At 37.0% G+C, this 27,343-nt stretch overlaps 1 protein-coding gene across 4 annotated transcripts in view; it reads right to left on the bottom strand.

Moving 5' to 3' along the window:
- The window catches only part of DIAPH3 (diaphanous related formin 3), a gene marked incomplete at its 5' end in the record, with an annotated part of 440,633 nt that overhangs the window by 338,875 nt on the left and 74,415 nt on the right, over window positions 1–27,343 (bottom strand). For all 4 annotated transcript variants that reach the window (XM_081046382.1, XM_081046383.1, XM_081046384.1 and 1 more), the window contains one exon: window positions 1,370–1,500. In XM_081046382.1, the coding sequence (XP_080902508.1) occupies window positions 1,370–1,500 (131 nt within the window). The remainder of the gene's footprint in view (window positions 1–1,369; window positions 1,501–27,343) is intronic.

Below are 27,343 nucleotides of genomic sequence, written 5' to 3'. Positions count from 1 at the left end.
TTACTCAAGCCCCACACCTAAGACAGTACTTGGAAAATAGCAAGTGGTCAATAATACCTTTTGAATGAATACATTTAACAGGTACAAATTAAGCTGGAAACCAGAGCGCTTCATATATGACCATATCTATCAAAGAAATTCCTAATTCAATTTAATTTCTAACAATAGCCAAGATAATACTGAAGAAGGCGAAAATCAACAAATATTTACTGAGCACCTTACCTTCTATGTGTTAAGCACTATGGTAAAGAGAGGTGAATAAGACCATTTAGTCCCTGGTCTGATGCCCACCATTAGTTTATAGTCTAGGGAACCGCTAGAAGTAGCAAAATATGAAAAAATAAAGATAAAGTTGACACATACTAAAGATTCTTCGTTCATTCTTCATACTCTTTAGTTAAACCTCATTCACTTTCGTGACGTAGCAGGTAGGATGTTTCCGTTTTAAATACTTGTACTATCAAGGATTTTTTTTGTTCTACAGCCTAACCACAGGAATGTCCAAAAAAGTACTAATCAGAGAATTTCAGAGAGTCTTTTACATATTAACAACCAATCAGTTTGTCATTCTAGCCCCCAGAATATATGCTATATATACAGACACATGCATGTACACACAGATACTCTTAATGCAGAAATTGATTTATTCTACAATAAAAGGTCAAAACTGATTTACCTTAGACCCTTGAAGCTCTGAAATTCTAATTCTACGACTGCTCAGATATTTTATAACAACTTCTGCTTGAAATTTTCAAGAACATGCGGAGCTAAAGCCTAAAAATTGATTTGAGACACCCCTGTGGTAATGCTGCTGGATACAAGACACCCAATTAAATCTGGGTTTCAGAAAAATGATTATTTTTGTGTAAGCATGTCTAAAATTCAGATTTTAGTGGGACTCCTATATTTATATTTGCTAAATCTACAACACTAACCTAACATAACCATTTCCAATAAAGTAAAAAACAATAAATTAATGGCATTTCTTTCTCTATGTCAAACAGGAATCAGGCAGTATCTATGCAATGCCAAAATTCGGAATGAAACTCAATCACATTAAATTAGTAGTTTCTGATCATGATGGTCCTCATTTAAAAAATACTCCGAGTTTTTAAAAATTCTCAGGAAAAAAAGTGAGTTTTTTAAGTTTATATGCTATGTATCACTCAGTAATAAATACAAAAGTACTATTGAAACTGTATTTCTCCATGCATAAATATTATGTATTCAGTTTTTATCATAAGAAGTTGTTGAGGTACATGAGCTACTTATTTACAGGTGCTATGAAGAAAATATTTTGTAAAAATCACAGATCAATAACTATCTAATTTAGTAACATGCCCTGATAATGTTCAGACACATGAATTACCTCACAGGATTACTAGTCAAAGATACACGGAGGGACTCCAGGCACGCGACAAGCCTCTCATCTGCAGACCCCATTTTCAGTTCATGGATGAATTCCTGAGGGGAGATCTGTCGATTTCTCTTAAGACTTCCCTGTAAAATAAGTCACAAACATTTTAATTCATGTTGTGTGAAGATGATCCATTAAAATAACAATGACATTAATCCCACCTTTCACATTAACAGCTGCAAGCAACTACTCACAGCAGTATTATTTTGAGGGGATGATTTCCTTATTTCTGCCCATAAACCTATACATTTACAATCCGTGGTATCCATGAAAGAGTGACATAATGTCAAAAGATTTGCAAATTAAAATAACTGCTTTTCATATCTAACCTGTCATGGAAAACAATGAGGTACAATACATATCATAGAGTATATCTTAAATTATAGCAATATATTTTAGACACACAAAAAATTAAAATTAAAACTCAATATGTCAATGGCCCTATTAAAATTAATATTCCAAGCAACAGAAAAGGCTGTAAATCATTAATTCATTCAACCACCATTACGTGCCTAGCTCTAGGCATGGCAGACACAGAGATGATCAAAACAAAAGTCTGGAAGAAAAAACGCAAGCAAGGAAATAATATTGACAGCGCAGTTCGATTCCTGTAATATGGTACCAAGGGACCCAAAGGAGGAACACAAGCTAAGTTGGCAGAACACGTATGGGAGGCCTAAGGAACAGAGAGTAGGTGAGAAAGAGGGAGGCAAAGAATTAGACAGGAATATCTTCCAGACTAAAACATAACACACATGTATGCCCAAAAGGAAAAACACAAGTACACGCAGCTGAAGACAGAGGCCAGATGATGGAGTGGTAGAGCACTACTCCACAATTAGCTTCTCTGGCCACGGTATGAAATGCGGATTAGAATAGTTGGGGTTCTCTCATTAGTCAACAAACATTGAGTGCTTGCTAAGTGCCAGACACTGTTTTAGGTCTTGAAAATAGAATAGTGAGTAAGAGACAAAAATCCGTACCAGCACGGGGCTTTATTCTCCAAAGGGAAGAATAGAGACAATAATTAAAGAAATAATTAAAACATACTGCATTGTAGACAGTGACATATGCTACAGAGAGAAATAAAAGCAGGAGAGAGGAATAAGAAAAATAGGAGGTGGGATACACTTTCAAATAGGGTGGTCAAAGAAAGCCTCACAAAGAAGAAGAATCTAAGGGCCTCAAATTTGAGTGTCACAAGAAAGGTCTGAAGGAGGTGAGTGAACTAACCATGCATATGTCTGGGAAAAAGTTGTGATGGAGGAGACAGCAGGTCCTACGGAGACAGCAGATCCTAAGGGCCGTCAAAAGAATTTTGACCTTTACTCTGAGGTCAGAAGCATCAGAAGCAGAAAAACCTAATGAGAAGGTACGTCGAGCCCAGATGAAAAATGAGAAAGTCAAACCAACAATAAATTTCAGAATTATATTTAAAATACAGATTACTCATCAAAGGTGAAGGAAAGGAACTACAAGTCCAAAAGCAGATTAGTTGTGATAGCAGAAAATTAGATGTATTTCTTTTTCATTTCTTTTCTGTTTTATTAGTTTGCTGTAGTGCTGTACAAGGAAACATTCCCAATAATGCAAAACAAATTAGCCCTTAGAAGACAGATAATTTTCATCAACAGTAACGTGGTAATTGACTAAAGAAGAATTCAATGGCAAAATCTCAAGAGAATAAGATAAAGTTGAAAAGGAAAATAAAGTGGCAAAGCACTAAAAATTAAAATCCAGTTTTTTTTTTATCAGTGACTACATTATATCTCAAGAGAACAAATTCAACTTATACAAACATAACATTAATCGCCTTTTTTTATTTTAATTTACCAAAGTATTGCTTGTTCAACACAGAAAATTTAGAAAACAGAAAAACAGTAGAAAAAAATGACTCAAAATGACTATTAATTTGATATTCCTGTTTTAAAGTATATTTTTCTAATACATATATACATAGTAGTCTATACATATTCACAAAAACACATTACTTACAAAAATATTATATGATATTGTTCTGTAGGGTACTTTTATCATTGAGTAGTATTTCATGAACATATTCCAATATCAATACTCAGTGTTAAAGAAAATTTTTTTTCCTGCCTACAGACCACTGTTACATACCATTATTTATCTACTTTAGACCATCACTATTGGGCATGTAGGATACTGACAATTTCCTGGTATCATAAATTTTTCAAATATCTTGTGCATGCTCTCAAATATTTTTACCCAAATACATATCAATGGAGGTTAAACTAGATGATATTTTGTAATCCCTTCTGACTTTATCATTGAAATAATTATGATTTTAGTAGAATCAAAATAAACCAACACTGAATACAAGTAGATGAATTGTTTCCTTCAACAATATTTAGGTAAACCCCATGTAGTAAGTACTTTTAAAATACAAGAATAAGCAACAGTAAGTACATGTGGATGAAAAAAGTGATATTAAAAGATAAAAAAATAAAGAAGCCACTTGCCTACCTCTTAGCCTTATCTCACAATCATTTTTAATTCTCTTAACTTTCTTCTGATAGCTACTTAATGTCTAAATTATATGCTTATTCTCATCTTTTGAAACTTGAAACTTTTCAATATTACCTTGGATTTCAGTTATAAAAGGATTTAATTATCTTAAATCATTACAACTTCTACTCTCCCACCCTCTGACTATAGTAACAGATAAACGTAATTGAACCAAAAGTTGCCATTCCACGAAATGGGAGCTCACAGAATCCACATTCTAAGGGTTCCTTACAGTGAAGTTCCTACAGAGATGAGTTCAGGCATCCAAAAATCTTAATAATGCTTAAATTGCTTTCATGACACAGAATAAAACATTATACATCCCCATTCATAAAGTCTTCCAGCTCCTATAATTTCCAATTTGTCCCCCTAAGAGTGGGAACAAGAGACGCATGTCAGCTCTTACCATTCCTATTCAGTATTGTAGTGGAGGTCCTAGGGAATGCATTGAGGCAGTAACAACAATAGACATACATATCAGAAAGGAAGAGGGAAAACTGTCTTTATTTGCAAATGAGATGATTATCTACATGAATTTAGTAAGGTCAAGAATAAAAGCATTACATATAAAGTAATTTGTATTTCTAAATACTATCAATATTTGGAAACTAAAAATTTTAAATATACCATTTTAATAGCATCAAAAAATACAAAATATTTAGAAAATTGTTTTTAACAAAAATGGGAAATATCTATACCCTGTAAACTACAAAACTTTGTAGAGAGAAATTACAGATGAGCTAAACAAATGAAGATGTTCTACCTTGTTCGTGGATTAGAAGACTCAATATTAGGAAATCCATTAAGAAAGACATTTTGTGGAAAATAATCTATAGATTCACTAAATCGCTATCAATATCCCAGAAAGCTTTTTCGCAGAAATTGAGAAGCAGGTTCTGACATTTATATGGAAATACAGGAGATGGATCTAGAATAGGACAATTTTAAAAAAGAATAAAGTTGGGAACTTGATCTGATTCCAAGATTTACTATAAAGCTACAGTAATCAAATTAGGATGATATTATCATCAACAAAACAGGAGAATCCAGAGACACACTTGAACCTATGTGGTCAATGATTTTCAACAAAGGAACCATTGTAATTCAATTGCATAGAAAGAATCTCTTCAACAAATGGTGTTGGAGTACGTGAATATCCATGTGAGAGAACATGAACCTGGATTCTAGACCTAAATGTAAAAAGCTAAGACTATAAAATGTCTAAAAGAAAACATAAATCTTCAATATCTTGGGGGAAGGCAAAACATTTTTAGATAGCATACAAAAGACACTAACTATAAAATTGGATTTCATCAAAATTTAAAACTTCCACTTCTCAAAAGATTCCTAAGAGAGTTTCATTTAAAAAAATGAAAGGTAAGCCACAATATCTGCAACACATCAAGAACTATGAAGAGCCTGAGATTCTACCCTATATCCCAGCTAAGTTAGCCTGTTACTATGTCAAGGATGCTGACAGACTCTTATGGTAGAGACCAAAAACTTGATTGTGCCTATATTGGTTCCCCAACCCACCATCTGTCACAGGGAGGATGCCGGGTCCCTGATGGATGATGGACGCCTGCACATGCAGTAGACTGCATTTTAGGGGAAGAGCACTGAGCTTTGGCGAGTCACCATTTTAGAGTGACAATAACAAACCTGCTTGTTATCCAGAGACAGACATAACTTCACCTCTAAGGCCGCTCACTGCAAATGCAACCCTGAGAAATGGCCTGGGTAAAGGGCACTCCGGCCTTGAATTCTTGACAGAACCAGAAAAAATGTACAGTGATATGTTCAGCACCCATGACAGGCTGCCTCTCTCCATGATAAATATATCTCATAGAGGATTTGTATTCGGAATATTTAACAAACTCCTATAACTCAATAGCAAAACCACAAAATCCCACTTTTCTAAAAAAAAAGGGATTAAAATAACTTCACAAAACAAGATAAATGAAAGGCCAATGATGACATGAAATGATGTTCATGATCATTTGTCAACGGGGAAATGCAAAGGAAAAGCACAAATGAACCACCACGACACACCGGCTAGAACGGTGGGGACATGAAGCGCGTGGAGGTTTCCCAGGCGACTGGGGGAGATGTGACAGGCACTGCCACTTTGGAAAAGAGGTTGACAGTTTTGTTTTGTTTTGTTTCCGTAAATATATACTGACCACAGGACTCAGCAATGGCACAACTAGGTGTTAAGAAGGAGGGAGAAAAAATACATCTGGACAACGTTCTAAACAGTTTTATTCATAACAGCCACAGACTGGGAACAACGCGAGAACACATCAACAAGTTGTGTGCATCAGAGTAGTGGAATACTACGCAACAATAAAAAATGCCACTACTGAGAATGCAGCAAGAGAGATTAATAAAAAAATAAAAAATAAGAAAAAAACTACACTGAGTTAAAGAAGTCAAAAACAAAGCAGTGCATGCTTCCATGTGTTCCCTTTGTATGAAAGACCAGGACCAACCTGTCCATCTTTTTGCTGGGCTCGTTCTAGTTCAAGGCACAGAAGCAGAGCTGTCCCTTTTGGTGTCTGGTTGGAGGATGCTGGTAGAGGTGGACCACAATTTAAATGGCAAAGCAAGTGCATTTCTCCAGTGTACACTTGGAACAACAGACTAAATTCACTGGCTAACAATGCTTCTTTATTTCAGCCACATTACGTTTTTCCAGTTTGAACAATTTATTGCCGGAAGACCTCTGTATTTTCACCTGAGATTCCTGCCTCTCACCACTCTGTACTAAAATAACTTTTCCAAGTATTATTTAAAGGAGACATTGAGTGCCTACTATGTGCTAGACCTTGTTTACATGATGTGGATATAGGGGTAAAATAAAAGTCAAGGATGATACCAAGGTTTTTGGTCTAAGCCAAAATGTGGTGCCATCAACTTAACTGGGAAGATGGAAGGAGTGTGACTGGTAGGGGAATAGCTATCTAAGAGTCACAAGTCTGGGCAAGTGACATCTTTCTAAGAAAATAACATCTGAGCAGTGACCAGAGTGAAGAGAAGGGGACAAGGGAAATTAGGGAGATGGGTATGCAAAGCCAACAGAAGAGTAAATACGAAGCCCTAAGGCAGGAATGAACTTGGCATCTTCAAAGGACAGCAAGAAGATGTGTCTAAACCCCGGTGAGCATGACAGTTCTAGATGACAAGGACGGATAAAACAGGCAGGTGTCTGATCCTGGAGACAGGAGACTGAAAAACTAGTCTGAGTGCCAAATGTCTTTGTATCACTCGAGCTAAGAATGCTTTTTGTATTTGTAAAAGCTTGTAAAAAAAATGAAAAGAAAGAAAAGGAAGAGGAGGTGGAGGAGAAAAGGGAGAAGGAAGAGGAAGCAGCAGCAGCTACAGAGACCCTACGGACAAGTAAAGCCTACGGTGTTTACTATCTACCCATTTAAGAAACAGTGTACTGGTCACTGATAGGGGCTTACAAACCATGGTAAGGACTTTGTTTTATTCTGAGTGGATGGAAAACTATTGGAGGGCACCAGGCATAGAAAAGACTTAATAAGCATTTTCGAAAGAGTATTCTAACCACGGGGTGGAAACGGACCATAAGTGGCAAATGTGAAACAAGGCCACCGACTAGAAGGCTATCGTGTTATTTGGTCAAGAGTTGACAGCAGCCGCGTATACGATGCCCATGAGAGAAGAAATGATTTTGCTCAATCTGAACGCAGACCAGGCAAGACGTGCTGATAGTTTGGAATGTGAGGTGCAGAAGAGTCAAAGTCAAAGAGTCAGGCCAATGTTTCTGGCCTGAACAACTACAGGAATACGTGGTACAGCCATCTACAAATCCTTGCCAACATTAGCTTGAGTGGTGGACTGGGGATAAGCCTGATCGGAAATAAAAGGGGGAAAGTAAGAATAGACAACTCTTTTGAAGAGATTTTCTGTAAAAGGGGAGCAAAGAACTGGGGTAGTGGCTAGAGGGAAGCCTATGGAGTGATTTTGGGGGTGAGGGAAAACTATACCATGTTTGCATGCTGATGGGAATGACCAAGCACATGGGAAGAAACTGACGGTGCAGAGAGTAGGTGTAGATGCAGTAAAACAAGTGAACATAAAAACCCTTGAATAGGTGACAGACGATGTGACCTACAACATAAGAGGAAGGACTGCCCTTACGCAGTTGCAGGCAAAGTGTATCACTGTAAGACGAGCAAAAGCAGAATCAAAGGGAACAGTCGGGAAGATGGTTACCGCTGGCGATGAGGAAGTCAGGTGCAGCGGTACTAGTCTGATTATAGATTCCGCAATAAAATCAGCTAAAAGTAAGGATGCAGAGCTAGGGGTACAAGAAGAAAAGGTATGAAATCATTTGCGGAAAGTACGGAAGTGCACTGACAAGGTCAGACATCTGTGAAGGGCTTGTTTGTTGACGTGTGGCCATTCAGGAAACACTGGTCGATGTGGCCACATGCTTGCTCCCTGATGCGTGCCGCGCTGAGGTGCAAAGGCAGACGAAGTGGGAAGTATAACCAAGGGCAGAGTTTACATGAATGGAGAGGCACGTGACTGATGGTTCCTGCCTGAGAGCAGAGGATTGTGCGTCTAAGGTCCATAAGAGAGAAGTGAAGGTATGGCTGGGGTGGGGGGTAATAAACAAAGAAAAAGATGGTAGCATCAGTGCATCACCAGCAGTTCTAAAAGGGTTATAGAATTCTTAATGTGGGAATAGTCAAAAGTGGACAAGATAGATAATTACTCTGCAAACAAATACATAAGATAGAACAGTGAAGATACATGTACCGAATAATTTTGCACCTGACCTGAGATGAAATGCAGGCTTTGAGGCAGGTACAAAAGAATCTGTTGTAAGAAAGATAAAAGGATATGGTTACTATTACCTTTAGTAGTTACACAGTGAAAGAAATAATGTTTGGAAAGGAAGTCTGTAAACCATGTTTAGGGGTGGTATTTTACTAGTCAAGTAAGTGGGGGTTGAGACTGGGTGCAGAAAGAAAGCACATCGGGAGGGATACAGTCAAGGAAATAAAAGTACGGAAAGTTGCATGGATCGTCCAGGTGAACGGGCAGGTGAGCAAGATGATGACAGTCGTAGTAGCAGGAGGAAAAGCAAGGAGCTAGGAGCCAAATCTTCTAGGAGTAAGGAGTCTGTCAGCACATGCCAGCATCTCTTTATGTGATGGCACCTTCTCCACTAGAATGTATCTGCTTCTGCCTAATCCATCACTGTGTCACTGGCCCCTTGTAAAATGTGTGGCATTCACAGCATGAATGAGGTTATAATAAAATGGAGGGTATACACAGACCAATGATTAGAACAAGAATGAAAAGGAAGTCACACACACACACACACACACACACACACACACACACAAAACCTTTGAGAAAAAAATGCTTACTCAGAAGGAAATATTTCAAATTAAAGACATAGAAAATAGACCAGATAATTGGAAAATTAATTTTCAGCACAATTTCCCCTTTTATTATGTTACCATCAAAATCTAGGTATAAAAGAAAGGAAAATGAGGGGAGAAAAGATTATGTTACATGAATCATCAGAAATATTCCTTTTAAGCACAGTTCATCTTGTGTTTCTTTCATTTTATGTAACTTCAAAGGAAGTGGGGAGTAGGAGGAGAAAAGGGAAGAGTAGTCACATCTGCATATCCCCAAGTCCATTAGCCACGAAGGTGAAAATACTTAGAAAGCTTTATCCCCTGTGCGATCAAACACATTACTGAGATAAGGATGTCTCCCTGACATCACGAAAATCAGAAGGGTATTTATCCAACACAATTTTAAATCTTTTTTAATCCCTTTGTAAATTTTATTCTAAAACACCAAATGCAGAACAGAAAAGTACATACATTACTCTTGTCAGATTCCTTATTAAATATAATTCTAAAGTATAAAATGTAACACAAGCTTTCATTACATATTTCCCTTGCCATTTCTATTTCTCTAAAACCAAACATTATTTCTTTCACTGTGTAACTACTAAAGGTAATAGTAACCATGTCCTTTTATCTTTCTTACAACAGATTCTTTTGTACCTGCCTCAAAGCCTGCATTTCATCTCAGGTCAGGTGCAAAATTATTCGGCACATGTATCTTCACTGTTCTATCTTATGTATTTGTTTGCAGAGTAATTTGGAATACCATTTCTAGGACAAACTAAAAATATATCGCATTTCCAGTTATCAGTGCAAAGTATTGAAGAACTGACTTTCATTTTTTCAAATAATTGAATGATTTCTATACAACCATGGAGAATCTACCATTAAATGATGACCTGATTTTTAAAATAATAAAAGTAAAAAGCTAAACCTAGAAAGTCTGCATGCTCTGCAGGACAACTGACACTGCATAGTGTCACTGGGGTCAGAACAAAGATCTTTTCGTCCCTAGTAAAAGGTCTAACACATGGCAGCTGCTGTAAGCAAAGTTGGCCTAGATTGGAGACATCGCAGAAATCAGAAATTACATCCGTAAACATTACGCCAATAGCTGTAAACTATTATTCATCACATTAAATCAAACCGTATTTCTCCCGACAGATAGCCTATACCACAATTCACCATGCAACATCCTCAACTGCAGGTAACAGTCTTTTAATCACACTTTTAAAATGCTGATTTTCTTTATGAATTTAACATGAAGACCAAAAATATATAGCTTCTAGAGATTTAAAATTTTTAAAGATCGGGGGATTGAAAGAACAGGTTGAAACCTTAAGTGATTTTTGTATGAAGTTAGTTACTAGACCTACAATGCTTCTCCATGACATTCACCTTGTAATTTTTTGCACTTAAATTGCAGAAAACAGAAAAAAAATCCATCAACATAAAGCCTAAAGAGTCAAAAGGCCTAAGTTTTCAGATATTGGTACTCTTGCATGAGCGTATGTGTCTATCTCCATGCCTGTGGGTTTCCATTTATGTCAGTTAACTGCAAATGAACTGCTTGTTTCTTTTTAGTATCATAATCCCTGAACTCTTGGTACCTATTATTTAGGTGATGAGATTTGGGAAGACAACTAAGATGATACAAGATGTAGAGACTATTTAAAGAAACAGTTTGCATTGATAATGACAATATTTTAAGAAAACAGCAAAATCAGCACTGTTAAAAAAAAAGGGTAAGCACAGTTGCTGCCAAGGGGGTAATTATAATCTAAATTACTAGCATGTATATTGCTATTAAAACGCACTGCAAAAATTTCCTTACATTTTTCAAATGATTCCTAGCATTTTTCATGTCTCTGATCACCAGAAACACTAAGCTGGCATTACAGTATGAATTACTTGTTTTTAGAACGTTTACAACCTCAGCAGCTCTCCATTGCCAATAAAATCTGTTATTCAGAGACATAATGCAAACTCACAGTACAAACTATGAGCGATGAAAGTACTGCAGAAAGGTACATTCACCAACAAAATAAAGTTCAGCAGAGTTCCCTTAAAGACTTATAATTTTTTTCCATAAACGTTTCATGAGCACCGTCGTGTACCAAGAACTCTGGCTATAATTTGGAGGCTGCTTCTAAAGCACGTTAAAAATAGCATGCATTAAAAGTGTAGAATTACCAAGTACATTTTTATAAATATGATCAAATATAGAAAATATGCTCTTCTCCTTTCAGTTTCTAAAATATCTCTCTAAAGAAAAAAAAAGAAGGATCCAACACTAATTGTTTCAGACACTCAGAAATTAACTTGAAAATAATCAAAGAAATTCAACAAACGTTTCTCTTATTATCCATCAATACCTCACTAACATCAACTTCTATGCAAAGGAAAGCTTTCCGGCATTGGTTTTGCCTTCAATAAGACATGTAAGTATTTAGACCAATTTGTGTATTTAAGAAGAGTTGCTTCAACTGCTGAATGCAGTACCCTGGTGATAACGCTTCTACCTGCTTACCATGACCAGAACTGATGAGTTATTTTAGCTTTTAAGCCTCAACCATGATAGCCCGTAACAGTGACCAGTCAAACTTTCCCCCCACAGCCAGACAACAGCAGTTAAATAAACAGTGGTGAGCCACACACAGGAGCACAGTGTGTGAGCTGCCGTCGTAAGAAGAATCAGGATATCTCGGAGCTAGTATGGCACTGTTTTCAGGACATATTCTGAAGTGAAAATATCACAAAAGAATATATATTATACATTACCTTGTGTTTATGACAGAAAAATGAGAAAATACACATATATTTGTTTATTTACACAAAAAGAGGAAGGAAGAGGATGATACGAAACTGGGTAACTATTTAATTGTTTCTTTAAATAGGAACTAATGAGACTGTATACCTTTAAAAGGATGGATGGGGACACAGTGAAGATGAGGAAGAAATCAGAGTGACAATTCTCTGATTATACCCTTTTCTGTGTAGTTTTGACTTTTGGAACTATGTTGATGTTCCATGTACTCAAAAAATATATACATAATATCAAGAAGGATGGGAAGGAAATCCTAAAATCAAGTAAATGCAAATCAAATGAACCGAACTATATTTCAAATGAATAATAATTTCAGAGAAATAACTAGAATATGAAAATTGAAGATAGAATAAACTTATGGGAATTTGTAGGAGAAAAAAGGGGAGGTATATAGATAGATGACAGAGATAAAGCAGAAAAGGTAGATATAAGATGGGTCTGTGTATACACATATGTGTTTTCTATACATAGACACATGTTTTATATATATGCATGTATATATACATATATGCACTATCCAAATATGCACACATGCATATACCCATGACATACACACACACACACACACACACACACACACACACACACACACCCTAACTGTCTAAAAGGGCCTAGAAGTAAAGACGTCCCATTAAAAAACGTAGCATGTGGATATTGGTTTCTCAGTAGCATTCCCCACTCAAAGGAACCATTCCTTAGAGAAAGGGCTGATTCCATGGCTGGGATTAGGACAGCACAGGATGGTCCTGAAAGATCTCATACAAGATGGTAAGGAAGGGAGTACTCACAGATGAGTAGGGGTATGCCCAAGGACAAAGGAACCAGTTTGAAGGAGGTTCTATTGGCCAAACCTACAGGGGTGGCACTTGAAGGGCACAACTTTTCCTTTGGGGTTGAGGAACTAGATGGTGGTAATGGTTACACAACATTGTGAAGATAAACGCCAATGAATCGTACACTTTAAAGTGGTTAATGTGATAGATTTTAAACTGTGAACTTCACTACAATAAAAAAGTTTTAAAGGACATTTATAAAACAGAAAAATAAATTTGTAGTGTTAGAAGTCAGGACAGGAGTTATCTTGGGGAGGATGAAGTATCGTGACTAGGACATTCAAGCTTACTGGCACTGTCCTATTTCTCCAGCTGGGTACTGGTTACATGGGTGTGTTTACTCTGTGATAGCTTATCGAATAAGTGGTACACTAAAGATTTTTGACCTTTATCATATGAAATTAAAAGTATTAAAAAGCCATTTTACAATTTACTAATTTTTGTGCTTTATGCTATTTCTAAGGTTAGTCAGGTACATTCGAATTGAATTCCTTTGAAATCTTTAATTTAGGTTTTAAAACATGCCATTTAAAATAGTTTACACGGGATAATATTATATATACCCTTGCTGAAAAGTGGTTGTTAAAGGAAAAAGTTATACTATATCAAATAAAACCACTTTTTATTTAGCATCTTCAGTGTACCCTTTAGAACTGAAAAATGTTTAGTTCCATCTGAACAACAAAGCGTACTTTAAAAGTAAAAAAATAAACAAACAGACAGCCCAGAGTTGGGGGTGGGGGAACTGATTAAACAGACACGTATGCTCTAATTTGCCACGCTCTATTTGATGGTTCAGTGAAGGATGAAGATATACTGGGCACATCTGAACAGACAGAAAAAAATGTGCTGAGGCTTTTAGTCATTGGTTCATTATCTTCTTTATCGTGTTGATTATGTTTATGTAAAAAGAAAAACCACTACAAAAATTCATTGGGCATTTACAAAAAAGGAAAAATAAAAATAGAGGGGTGAAAGGGGTGGAAGGGCATAAGAAAAAGAAAACACTACCTGTTCCGGTCTTTAAAGCTAGTCAATTTGTTGTTCAGGCCCTCCAGGTAAATGCACAATTGTTTGCCTCCCCAATTCTGAAGAGTTCTTTCAAAGTCACTATCACATGTACAGTGTAAGCCTACCTTCTCTTTCCTCTATTTCTTTTTCTTGATTTATGGAAGAAAGCACCTTGCTTCTTCATATGTATATGCCAGCCTATAAATCTAATCTTAGTATAAAGCTCAAAACTATGAAACAGTACAAAATCTAACACATTTCTGATTAGTCTTCATATAAATAACATTAACAGCTAAATATGGGTCAAAAAATAAACAGGAGAGAGGAAAACACAGATCTTTGGGTCACAGTCACAACCTACTCTGACCAGCTGTGCGACTCTGGCCTCTGGTTTCTTTCCTCAGTAGAAGATGTGCATTGCTTATGGAACAGAGGACTGTGACACTGAAATACACTTGGAAAATACCTGTATTATCTGATTTTGTGACAACAAGCACTCATTCCCCTTTTTTTGTAATTATCAGTTTTTAAAGGTACACCATTTACAGATCAGAGTAAAGGAAGGGACGGAAGGACCCAGAGTTCACAGGGTAGGTGAGAGAGGGAGGTGATCAGGGATCAACCTAAACTAATAAAATGATTACAATGAGAAGCAAATAAAGTCCAACAAAAACGGGTTAATTGTTCATTGGTTTACATTCATCCTCCTCACAAATAAGTATACCGAAATGGAAAGGCAGAAATAGTCTCTTATCACTTTTGCATTTCCAAGAATAACTGGCATTATTATGTTTTAGCAGATACTACATAAATGCTTCTTAATGAGAGAGTAAAGAAGGTAATGGACCTAAATTTACCTAACAACTACTATGTTCATGCTAAGAACATCCACAAATGTTAAGTTTAAAAACTCTGATGGTCACTGGGTAACAATTTTATAGGTACATAATTTACAGGAAGTTTTAAAACCTAGCTATGGACCTAACTGACTCATTGAATAAACGTGTATGTAAGTAGCTATTATGTACCAACCACTATGCTGAGTACTGGGACTCAAAAACAAGAGGAAATTCTGTCCACTCATCATCAGGTAGGAAAGAGCAGGTGAACAATTACAAGATGGAGAAGCCTGATATAAATCCTTCTCAGTGAGCAGAAGGGAGGACGTCCCGAGTGCCATCTGGGTAATCAGGGAAGGCTGCTGATTCAAGAACCAGGTCTTGAATGGATGGGGAGTGGGAAGTAAGGAACCCATAGCTGCGCCCAGGCCCAGGTAGGTGAGAAGGCTAGTACATCGTAGGGAGCACATGGCTACAGACAGGCGGTGTGCAAGTGACGAGAGGCACAAAACACACAGGTACCAGAACGTGAAAGGTCCTACCTCCTGCCAGGGAAAGTGGACTTCCACAGATAACAGGAAGGCACTGCAGAACTGGAAGTCAAGTACAAAGAGCTGCACGTTAGAAAGACACTGTGGCAACAGTAAGGAAGACAGAAACATGAGCCTCTGAGGAGGCTTCTAAGGTTAGAGAGACAGGGCCAATTCAGGGGAACTTGGAAGAAAGAATTCATCATTTCAGTTCTATTTTACCTTTAGAAAAAGAAAAACCGCTGGGAAAAGTTACTAGAGTTGATCACAAAAGTGTGTTCACTTCACACAAGGAAACCTACCATCTCCAAGGCACTTCAAGGACAATACAGGGACAATCACTTCTCCGGTTAACAGACGAAAAGGAGCCTCCTTCTAACCATCCCACACGTCTCAAAAATATTCAGTGTTCTACTTGGGAAAAAAAAAATTCCAAACCTGCCCTTTCAACCTCACGTTCCACCATTCTCTTTCATAGGAACTTCGCTACAGACAAAATGCACACCTCCCCATCCAAGCATGCACCTCATGGGTTTCCCCACATAGATACGTCTCTGCTGGTGGGATTCCTCCAGGCTGCTGTCCCTCCACCTCCCTACCTCCAAATGGTTAAATCCTACCAGACCTTCATTGCTACCTAATGTCCCCATCGCAAGGAAACTTTTTCTAATCACCTGTACAGGAGGTAATTCAGACCTCCAGATTAGATTACCACTTCAGGTTTATTTCTCCCATTGTACTTTAATTATTTCTAGCTGGCTTCATTAACATTTACATATTTTATGACTTCTAGCAGATTAAAAACTTCTTGGGAATAAGATAAATGTTGGGTTCCTCTTTATATGCATTCCAGACAACAGGAACTCAAACTACTGAAGAAATTTAAAAACTTCTACCTAAAACCAAAACTACATTGGGGCAGCTGGTTAAGAGTCTATTTACATTCCTTCTTTCATTCAACAGTATTAGCTGAGCATGTATTATGTGCAGGCAGTGTTCCACACATAAAAAACAGTGAAATGAACAAAAGCAGCAAAATCCCTATTAAGTTCTGGAAATGCACTTGGGGGATTTTTACCAGTTTGGAAGGTCATTCTTTCCATTCCAGAGTAACTTCGGTATCATTACTACTTAGACAGTGATTTACTGTATTTTCTTTCAATTACCTCTTAAACCTTTCCTTCAGCTATCTACCAAGCACTGCCCTTCATGACCACGTGGTTATATAAGGACATCTATCCTGGTAGAATGGATGAACACACCAAGTTGTCGAGCTCTGTGCTGTGGAAGAATCTGAACAGTAAAAACTAAATAAAAATAATGACAAAAATATCTAATACAAATTCCATGTGTTTCCAGACCTGATTTTGTATGTTATCTGTCTCCTTTGCTAAAAGGAGAGACTACATGAGAGCAGGAACATGGCCAGCTTTGTCATGGCAATACCCCTACTGCCTAAAACAGTGCCTGGCAAACAGCAATATTTCTTTAAAGAAAAAAAACAAATGAATGAATGAGATTAAACATGTCTACCAATCTAAGAGATACAGTGCTATTATAATGAACTCAAAGTAAAGATCATCACTCAAAGATCTGCACTGTGTCAATCCATCAACATATTTTTCATCTCTGGATTTGATCTTTTAAAAACCACTTTCATAAATTCCCAGAGCAGCTTATAAGTAGGCTATCGTCCCAGCCTGCCATTCCCTCCAAATTATTAAACAGCAAAATAAAAGGTAACACTTTCAATAAAGCATCTCTCTTCATAAAAAGGCAAAGAACATTCAAGTAGATAGATACATTTACAGGAATATAATTTAAGTGCCATTTCCATTCATTGATATGTATCATGAGCAATAAGCCATTTATTAAGCATGAAAGTGAATTGGGTTATCCTTGAAGCTCTACCACCTCAAAATCTAATAATGGAAATGGAGTAATTCACACTTGAATTTTTAAGTAAGAATGTCAAAACAAAAACTATAAAATTTTAAATGCAAGAAAAGCAAATATCCTGTATGTCATGAATATGTTATACAACGAATTCCAGATAAAAATAATAAAATCAATTGAATTCTGGAATGTATAATTTCTATTCCCACTTTATGGTGCACTTCACATAATTAAATATGGTGGTGTTGATGGTTAAGTGTTTAACAACCACCTCCCAGGAAGAGAAAAACAACAATCTATTGGTAGTGGCTGCCAATCAATGTGACATAAAGACTCCCTGACGGCCCATTAGAAGCAACCACTGCCAAGTCAAGGATCATGATAGAGAAACTGGCTCTAGACCACCGAAAAATGCACTGTGCTAGACTAATTTGTGTTTGGCACCTACTGTAGCTATAAATTATTGACTTATTCATCAATAACTTATTGTGCGTATGCTACATTCCACAGGGGGATGGAGACATGATAAAAATTACACAATCCCTGCCTTTAGTGAATGAAATAAGAGTTCTTGTGAAAATCAGAATGGCACAATGCCACATGAATTTCAAATTGCTTAAAATTCTAAGACAAACTCACATTCTTTCATCTTCAGTGGGCAACAGCTTATATTCATTTTAGATTGCTCAACCATCAATCTCACTTCATCCCCATCTCAATATTAATTTAATAAATTAACCTAAATATAACAAAGTGACAAGAAATTAAGATCTGTCCTAAGAGCTATATACTTATTGCATGTATGTAATCAGTATTTTAAATAATTTTGAAAAAAAATTTGTCTTGCTGAAAGTGGGATTCTTTCAATTTCCATCTTCTAATATACTCAACCAATATCTACTGTGCAAACTATATATATATATATATATATATATACACACACACACACACACACATACACACACATGCATATATATAGAAAATAGGCATATACATTTCTTTATTCAACCAACATTTATTAAATGCCAGATAAAGATATACAGATAGGAGACCTCTTGCTAGGATAAGGAGACATAAGAGTGATTAAGATATGTGATTACCTCAAAATTATTTTTCACAGTAAATCTACCATCTTCAATTTATGCCCAAGGTTAGTGTCTTCAATGTTTTTCAACTTCCTTAGTTTGAGCAGAGAGTTTTAAAATATGGCATTCTAAAACCTTTTAGTAATCATTTCTGAGTATAACCAAACCTGCATTGCACTTTTGATATGGTTTTCTTAATTTTTAAAACTTTTAATTTATTTATTCGTGTGTACATATGTATACATAGATACACACACACACAAACACACACACAATTTTTCATATATCCATAAAAGTGAAAATTTTACCTAGCTGTTCTAGCCCCCTTCCCATAGTAAGGTAATCTATGTAAAAAGCCTGGTATATATACCTTTCCATATTTTAATCCATACACACACACACACACACACACACACACACACACACACAAATTGTACAGGTAGAAAGTTTCTCTTTTAGTGATATCGTCTTATGTAATTTCCTGCATTTTGCTTTTCTCTGATTTACATCTCATGGAAGTTTCTCAAATTCTCTAGTATAACTCTAATTCATTCTTTTTAATACTGGCATAATACTCCATGGTATGGATAACCATAATTTATAGCATTCTCTTTTGTTTCCAGGTTTTTAACATAGTAAATAATAAGCAAAGACACAATCATCGTGTACATGACCTCATCTATCTGTGCTTTTATTTCTAAGTCAGGTTCCCAGGCGTGAAACCCCTGGGTTAAAGAGCATGTATATTCTTCTTTTTCACAGACATTTCAGATGGCTTTCCCGAGGTACTACATCATTTTACAGCTCCACCAGCAATATATAAAGTATGTTTTTCCCCACAAGAATAGTAAAAATAGATGATAGGTGGAAAGTTACTTGAGTTTGAATATTCATAACTACAAATCTTTACATATGTATTTAACTTTTTGGATTTGTTCTTCTTGAAATGTCATTAGCCCATTGTTTAATTGGATTTTTTTCTCTTTTTCTAATTAATGAAACTTCACTGTAGGTTGTAGATATTAAATCTTTGTCAGGATCATTAGAAATATTTTTACCACATCTCTTGTCTTTTGCCTATGTTGTCTTTGCCATATGAACGGTTTTACCTTCTTTTTCAAACAGTTGATTATGCCTCTGTTTTCTTTTACATTTTTAAGCTTTTCACTTCTGGGACAAAGTGGTTCTATCGTCAGAGAAGACGACACCGATGTTGAGAGGACAAAAGAAGAGGGGAGAGCTAGTCCTGGCCTTAGACCTCCACTCTACTCATCCCTTCTCCTCCAGGTAGAGAAGTCAATAACTGGCCTGTTTTGCTCTTTAGTTCAAGTTGAACTTCTACTACTGACAAAAAGAGATTCGACTAATACTGTGAAGTACTTAACCAACTGAACTGCTAAGTTCCAAACGTTGTGATTTTTATGCCAGTACCCAAAAATCAGTACTATATAAATTATTTCCGATTCTCACTACCCATGTCAGTGTTTCTAAATCTCCACATGTTTATACAAAGAAAATATCACTATATGGTTTAAGAAAAAGGAAATCTAATTATTTCTTAATGCACAATAGCTAAGCTTTTGAAATTGACAGTATTATTTAAATTACCCCTAAGAACTACAGTAATAACACACTTAAAGAGTTCCCATTTGACAAATGTGTCGTTTTCTTAACACATAATTTCACACAATTTTTATCCTTTGAATTTTTTATCTTTTTATACCATAAGTGAGGTAACTTCCAGTTACAGGGCCAGACGTTATGAATATGATGCCTAATTTTTAATTTTAGAAAGCACTTAAATTTTACGTGTTTGTTCTCATTTTAAAACTCAGATTCCTACAGTCTTTATTCCTACATAATTCTATCATTCTTCCACTTAAAATTTAGAGGACTATGAGAAAAAAACAGTCGGGCTACATAATAACCATTTGCCAATGACCAGATAGAACAAAATTCGTGTCAGCGTTGTGCTGCCCCAAGGCTCCTGTGCCGAGATTATCTCAGAGGAAGTGAGCAGTCAGACATGCAGGCTCACCGTCCAGGTGAGCTACAGCAGGGTGCGTGAAAGGAGCGCTCTGAACCCGGGCAAACATGATCCACGTCCCATCTCGACATCTCTGGGACATTTTAATAAAGCTCACAATGGACTTACCCAAACGCCACACAGAAAGGCAGCAACACAGCCACTGAAGCAGCTGGTGCTATTGGTGGCACCCACGAGATGGGATCTTGAGAAAGCCTCCCAACAACAGCCCCACATAAGTCCAGAAGCAGCGTTGGGCCTTTATTCCCCAGACTGCATTCCCAACCCACACATCACATTCCAGGTCATCCAGACCCAATGGCAGCGTGAAGGCAGGATGCGAGCCAATCATATGATACTGACCTCATATGCGACACTTGTTTCATACATTTTTTTTTTTTTTTTGATTCCCAGACTCAAGGAAGCTCCTGCTTAACGTGAAACCCTCAGATCCACATTCCTTCTTTCTTGGGATGATTTTCCTTCCTAGGCATGTATTCTAGCTTCTTACTCGGTACTCATTTGCTCCTCAGCCTACAAGTAACCTCGGGGTTACTTGAAATGGTGTGATTTGCCCGATCGTGACTGTTCTGGCCTATCCATTGTCCGAGAGAAGAGGATACCACGCTTCTAATTTGTCTGTGTCATCTTCCTTCTCTGTGCATTCTACTTGTCTCCCATCAGGACAGTCTGCCAGTCTGTACTGTGTCCGTTGGAGCTCTAGGCTTCTGTAGATGAGTGTCAGGCTGGCCCTGAGAGGGTTAGCCATGGCCTCTAAAGCCCACTACTCCTTCTCAAACAAAACAGATTCCCATTTATCTTTGAGATACGATGAGGAAGGGGAGAAGTGGGCTAAATGAGCCTACATGTTTATAAAAGCGTTTCTTGCACCAAACAGAATTTAGGAACCATTAGTATTTGTTTATATTTTCCAACTTTAAATGGGCCCTCAAGATAGCTTTCAGGTATTTTTGCTCATATTCCATTCTTCCCATACCTGTTCAAACGTATTAGCTCTTTGTGAAACTCTACCCCTTTCTCTGCCCTGCTCTACACACATGACTTTACCCCGGATTTCATCAGAAAGAGTGAAACTAGACAATATGGATTTGACATCACTTTTCTCTCCATCAAGGACCCCAGTTTTCTTCTATCTTTACTCAATCTCTCTGCCCAGAGAATCGTGTGATTCCTTATTTTTCAGACTTTGAACACTAAACCATCAGTCTAATCCCAGCCCCTATTGCACAGCTTTGGTTACCTGCCCCATCAGACCTCTCCCTGAGTTTCGCTTAACAAATATCCATCCGAGAAGTCCAAATCCTTAGGGCTCCTCTCAGTGCCCAGCCTCCATTCTCCCTGAAGCCAAACACTGTTGTATTTTTCCACTTGAACCCTCCTCTCCCTAGATATCCCATCTAATCCTTCTCTACCTCTCTCTATCCTATCCAAAGATGCAGAGATACCTATAGCAGCGTCTCATATCCTCTCCTGGGTTCCTCCACCTCTGCCCACATAACAGAGGCTTTCAGCTATGGCTCCACCACGTCTCTCTTCTTGCTAAGTTAACTTCATTGATTAGTTTCCGTGTTCATTGGTGTAAAGACATGATTGAAAACTTATCTCTGGCATGCCATGACCAAGTTCATAAATTTCGGAGAAAAATATATATACCCTAGTGTTCTCTACAGATAGGTGTTCTATCAGACTTAACTTTTATATATACAAACACTGAAGTTTTCCTTGAAATGGGGAATTAAACACCAAAAAATGCTAGACAACAAATGTATTTTTATCAAAAAGAAGCTTATACCTTATTCTTTCTACTATAAGTTAACAGCTACTAAGGGTCTCTCACAAGCCTCAAAATAAAAAAGTTGGAACATAATCAAGGACCCTATTGAAATAAAAAAGAAAAATATCAGAAATAAGGCTGATACTTTAAAAATTACCAGACAAAGGATCTTTCATTAGTCCTGCTAGATGCTTTGTGTTAACATATATGCCAGGGACCACACATGCAATAATAACACTCAGTATTTCATTTATTCCCCATAACCACATTTTGAGGTTGGTATTCTCAACCTCATTTTCCAGAATTGAAAAAAAGTAATCAAAAATGTTAACAATAGTTTTCTCGGGTGAAGAAATTATGGATGGTTTCATTTTCTTCTTTTTGTTGTATATGTATTTTCTACAATGATTACACATTACTTTTGAAAACATTGAGATGAAAACATGAAGGTTTCAACTAAATGGGTTTTGGAAACAGGGATTATCACTGAATGACATATCCTGATGAAAGGAGGAATCAAAGAATTTTTCAGAAATGGAAAGTAACTTAGATGGTATCAGATCCAGCCCCTAATCTTCCAGACTGAAAAAATAAGTTTAGGGTAATAATAAATTATAAGGTACAGAAAAATCAGATGAAATATTTCAAACATAAATAATACTTTTTATACATTTTAAAGTAGTAATACACCTCTTCCGTTAGTCAAGTCCCTGTTTCCCATACTTTTCATTTATTGTCATCTTGACAGCATCCAGCATTGTCACACATAGATAACTGCTTAATAAACACTATTTGGCAATGATCACAAACTGAACATTTAAATTATTCATAGATTTATCCAGATGTTTCCAAAACTCAAGTTCTGTAAATAAAAGTGATTATCAAATGAGTGCCAATTTACTACAGGAATGTAAAATGCATCTGTGTGCTATTCCAAGTTACATTTAAAAGCTTTGCAAACAGCATACTGTCAGGTCTGCTGATTTGTTTTTATTTTCCTAATTGAAATGTGGCCCGCGCTATCAGGCCATCTGTACCACGGTAAAAAGGCTTGGTAAACAAGACAAAAATGTTATTCTCTGTTAGGAACAACATCCGATTTTATCTCTGCTAAGAAAATATTATTGTAAAAAGACATTTTCTGGTACCAAGGCTGAAACTGTGGATGGAGGGAGCCTCAGCAGGAGCGGCCCATTGCACTGCTTCGGTTGCCAGCTAAGAGGCTGATGAGAATGGAGTGTCTCGGTCATTAACTCCCTAAGACAGAACACAATGCATTTGCAATGCTACAGCGGCCGATACTCCAGCAGTTGACCATACACTTAGGGCCCATCGGTCCCGCTGTATTCCTCTCACCTGCTTACACGTTTTGTCTCAACTAAACTGTAAGCTCCTTGAAGTACTAGCGACCTTGTCTTGTTCACCCTGGCATCCACAGGTTTCTTGCACACAGAAGAGAGGATGGATTTCTGCAGCCTAAAGCAAGGAGCAGCAGTGAAGCTCATCATTCACATCTGGTCACATCCCAAAGTAGGACGTGATCTGGTAGGTAGTTGCCTTCCCTCTTCCCCTACCTCTTCACCCCATTAAAAAAAACAACACTGTTTATCCTGAGAAACACGTGAAAACACCAAAACCTAAAAGGAACTCATAATCCCACCAGTTTCATTTCTTTAAAGAAGAAATGGAAATTCTTGCCTCGGTTTCTTCAATCTTAGCCTGAGATGACCAGTGCAAATGATTTTTATACGTATGGTGAGAATCCAGCAGGAGGTTTCCTTTAAATGGATAAAGAGGGCCCTATTCATTCACATACACATGTACGACTCACACACAACTTTCTTTAAACAAAAATTGTTCCTACCATACGCATACTTCTATGTAGTTTTTTATATCAGCTAACTTTCCAAGTCATATCTTACTCCTTCATTTTAACAGCTGTATTATCCATCACTGCGTGAATGTGCTATAAATTACTTAATCACTTCTCTACTGATGGATATTTTGGTTGTTTGAAATTTGACACTTTACACAATGCTAGAAGGAACAACCATACATAGATCTTTATACGTACAAGCTATTGTTATTAAAATAGATTCAAAATAGTGAGGTTGTTAGATCGGTAGGGTGTCCAAGTATTTTTATTTTGCTAGATACTGCCAAATTATAACCCAAAAAAGTTATACATGCTATATATTTCTACACCCTCCCCAAACATTTACTGTCAGCAATCTTTTTCAGCCTTTCTATTTCGACAAATGAAAAATGCTCTCCATACCTATTTTAATTTACATATTGAGATTGAACATGCTTTCAAAAGGCTGCTTGCCATTTGTATTTCTTGAGTAAATTGCCTATATGTATTAAGTAAAATTTTTCCTATTGGGTTATTCATCTTTTTCCTAATGATTTATAGGTGTTCTTTACACGTTAGTTTTATGTAGCAAATATTTTCTTCCAGTTTTTTATTTGTTTACGCCCTCCCTATCCCCATCACCATCCATATAGAAGTGTTTAGTTATATTAACACATGTACCCATCCTTTGCTTCAGAATTTCTGGACTTAAACTTGCTCACAAACACTCTCTCACTCCAAGACTATTTTTAGTAATATCACCTCAGAATAATAGCCTACATTTCACACACCTTCCCCAGCCTCGTAAGGAAAAGTGAGACTACTATTAAAACTTCACTCTTAACTCACTAAAAGTCCCTCTACTTCCTCAGTGTGGCCTCACTCAGCTGGGAAATCGACAGTGCTGAACAGGGCTGTGGGTCCTTCACTGTTTTCCCACCTTCTTCTTCAATTCCATGATCCCTACTCGTCAGGTTTCCTCCAGGACCTTCAGGGCAGAAGAGAGTGGGGATGGAAAGAGAGTTAAGATGCAGAAAACTGCTGGAATCAGGTATCACTCTTGGACTTTGGGTGTCCTTGGGATGTGGCTGACATTCAAATGCTGGCCTCTTCTGCGGGGGGCTTATGTGGGTTACTCAGAGACTCCCTAGCTGAGACTTAGCCATCCACCCTACAAAACTTGGACAAAACTCTTCCCAAGACCACTCAGAATCAACGAGCCCCTGAGAGGTCCACACCCAGTCAGTGTCATGGTGCAAATCGACCTTCTTCCCACAGTGCATCTCACCCTGTGTTCTGGCTCTGCCATCACAGCAGCTCACACAGCCTTCTCAATTTCAGAGCCTACCGTTTGCAGTTTCCAGTCCATGTCCCCTGATTGGAAAGGATACAGTCAGCCTCTGAGTGCTTCTCTCAAAGGTCCACTCATTTGGCTCTACTCCCTCACAAAGATTTAGAGATAATGCCATCGTACTGTGACACCTCGCTCTCCAAACAAAGCTCTCTATCCATCTTCCACTTCTTAAACGTTTGTGAGAACTTACTCTTATACAGACTAGAAGTGAAAAATGACCGACTGGCAGCACAACCAGTCTCACACTCTCGCTGTTCCGGTACCTGCTACCCTCAGCCTTTGGACTTCTGCCAAAACTCTGACAAAATAGGAAGCCACTTTTAATATTTCTGCTATGGAAACCTTAGTTTTACTGCTATAATAATTCTTTTTAGGCTTTATTGAAATCAAAACAACCTTGATATTTAGCTGAATGCCTCATCTTGGATTAGGTTTTTCTTTCTTCTCTATGATGTCTTAACTAACTAAATTTTCTGTAACAATGCATTATTTTTGAAATGAGAAAAATTGTTTTATTTTAATACTTTTATTTACTGCATTCCCAATTAGTCACATTCTTAACTTGGGTTTTATTTTTATTAATCTGAAAGATGCGTTATATAAAAGTAAACAAGTACTTAGTCACTCCATTCATACATTTTTGTACTTATTCATTTTGCATTAAGATATCGGAATTTTTATCATATCTCACAAGAAAAGCATTCCTTCTACAGAACTGCTAATGTAAAAGTATTTAGAGGTCATAAACCTTTTCCACTGAAGAACAAAGCAATAAGATAGTAAGAAACCGTTCAATATTGGTTGAAAACCACCTCATTAAGTGCTACTCTGTCTTTTTAAGTTCTATCTTTGATTTTAATAATGTTAAATTTCAGCATGTGAATAAATGAATGATACTTGGAATGTCACTTGATTACTAAACAGGTTGATCTTAGAATTTCTAATCATTTTGATTATTTAAACAACCTTTGTGTCCTATGAAAATTCTCTAAAATGATAGGGTGAAGTGTATAAAAATCATGAGCTACAAAATTGAAATCCTTAGTGAGAAGATAAAATGAGAAGTTCTTATCAGAATCTTCTCTAAAAGGTAACCAGACAAGAGCAAACCTCAGTGAAGCAAACCTCAGCGGGAAAACCTTACATTTTCCCAACTGTAAGATACCCTGAAATCTTAAATTACATTTAAGTTCAGATAATGAAGTTGGGGGAGAAAAATCAAAGTCTAACAGATAATGTGATTCTTAGTAAAATGACCCCAGAGATTACACATGCGCACCACGACCAAGTGTGAGCTCAACAGTAAATGAGTTATTTTCATTACCATGAAGGCCTGGACTCCGCAATTTCTGCGTACTCTAACATTAGTGAGCATGTGTTATAGGAGAAGGGAGTCCACATGGATACCTGCAGACACGCCCAGAGACCCAAAGTTCTTCAAAGAAAGAAGGTGCCTTTTCTCCAAGAAAGGAAGTGTCAGAAACATCAACACAAATACATAGTTTGAGCTGCATCAGGCATTCCCTGCCTTCATGGAGCTTCTAGTCTATCACATTAATTCAACAGGTAACCACAGAAGTAGGATGACAGTTAAAACAGGAAAGGCAGTTCTGGGCACATACCCATTGTCTTCATGGCGGACCATCCAACAAACTGAGTAAGCAACTCTCTATCATTTGGCTTCCTATATATACTACACTACAAAGACACATAAGAATAAAAGAATTTTCTCCTTAATATTTCTGATTGTAAACTATTAAAGTGGTATTTGGATTTTTATACACTAGCCTCTATGAGCTTAGATCATATATACCTCCTCACGAAATACTTACTGAGTCTTTGCTTGTTGACCAGTCAAGTTTGTGAGAGTTCAAGACCCATCACATGTGGACAACCATGAATGCACAAAGATAGTACTGTCTTAAAGGGCTCTACCTTGTC

The sequence above is a fragment of the Rhinolophus hipposideros genome, assembly GCF_964194185.1.
Source record: "Rhinolophus hipposideros genome assembly, chromosome: 4".
NCBI classification, from domain to species: domain Eukaryota; kingdom Metazoa; phylum Chordata; class Mammalia; order Chiroptera; family Rhinolophidae; genus Rhinolophus; species Rhinolophus hipposideros.
This window is presented reverse-complemented; position numbering and strand designations above follow the sequence as displayed.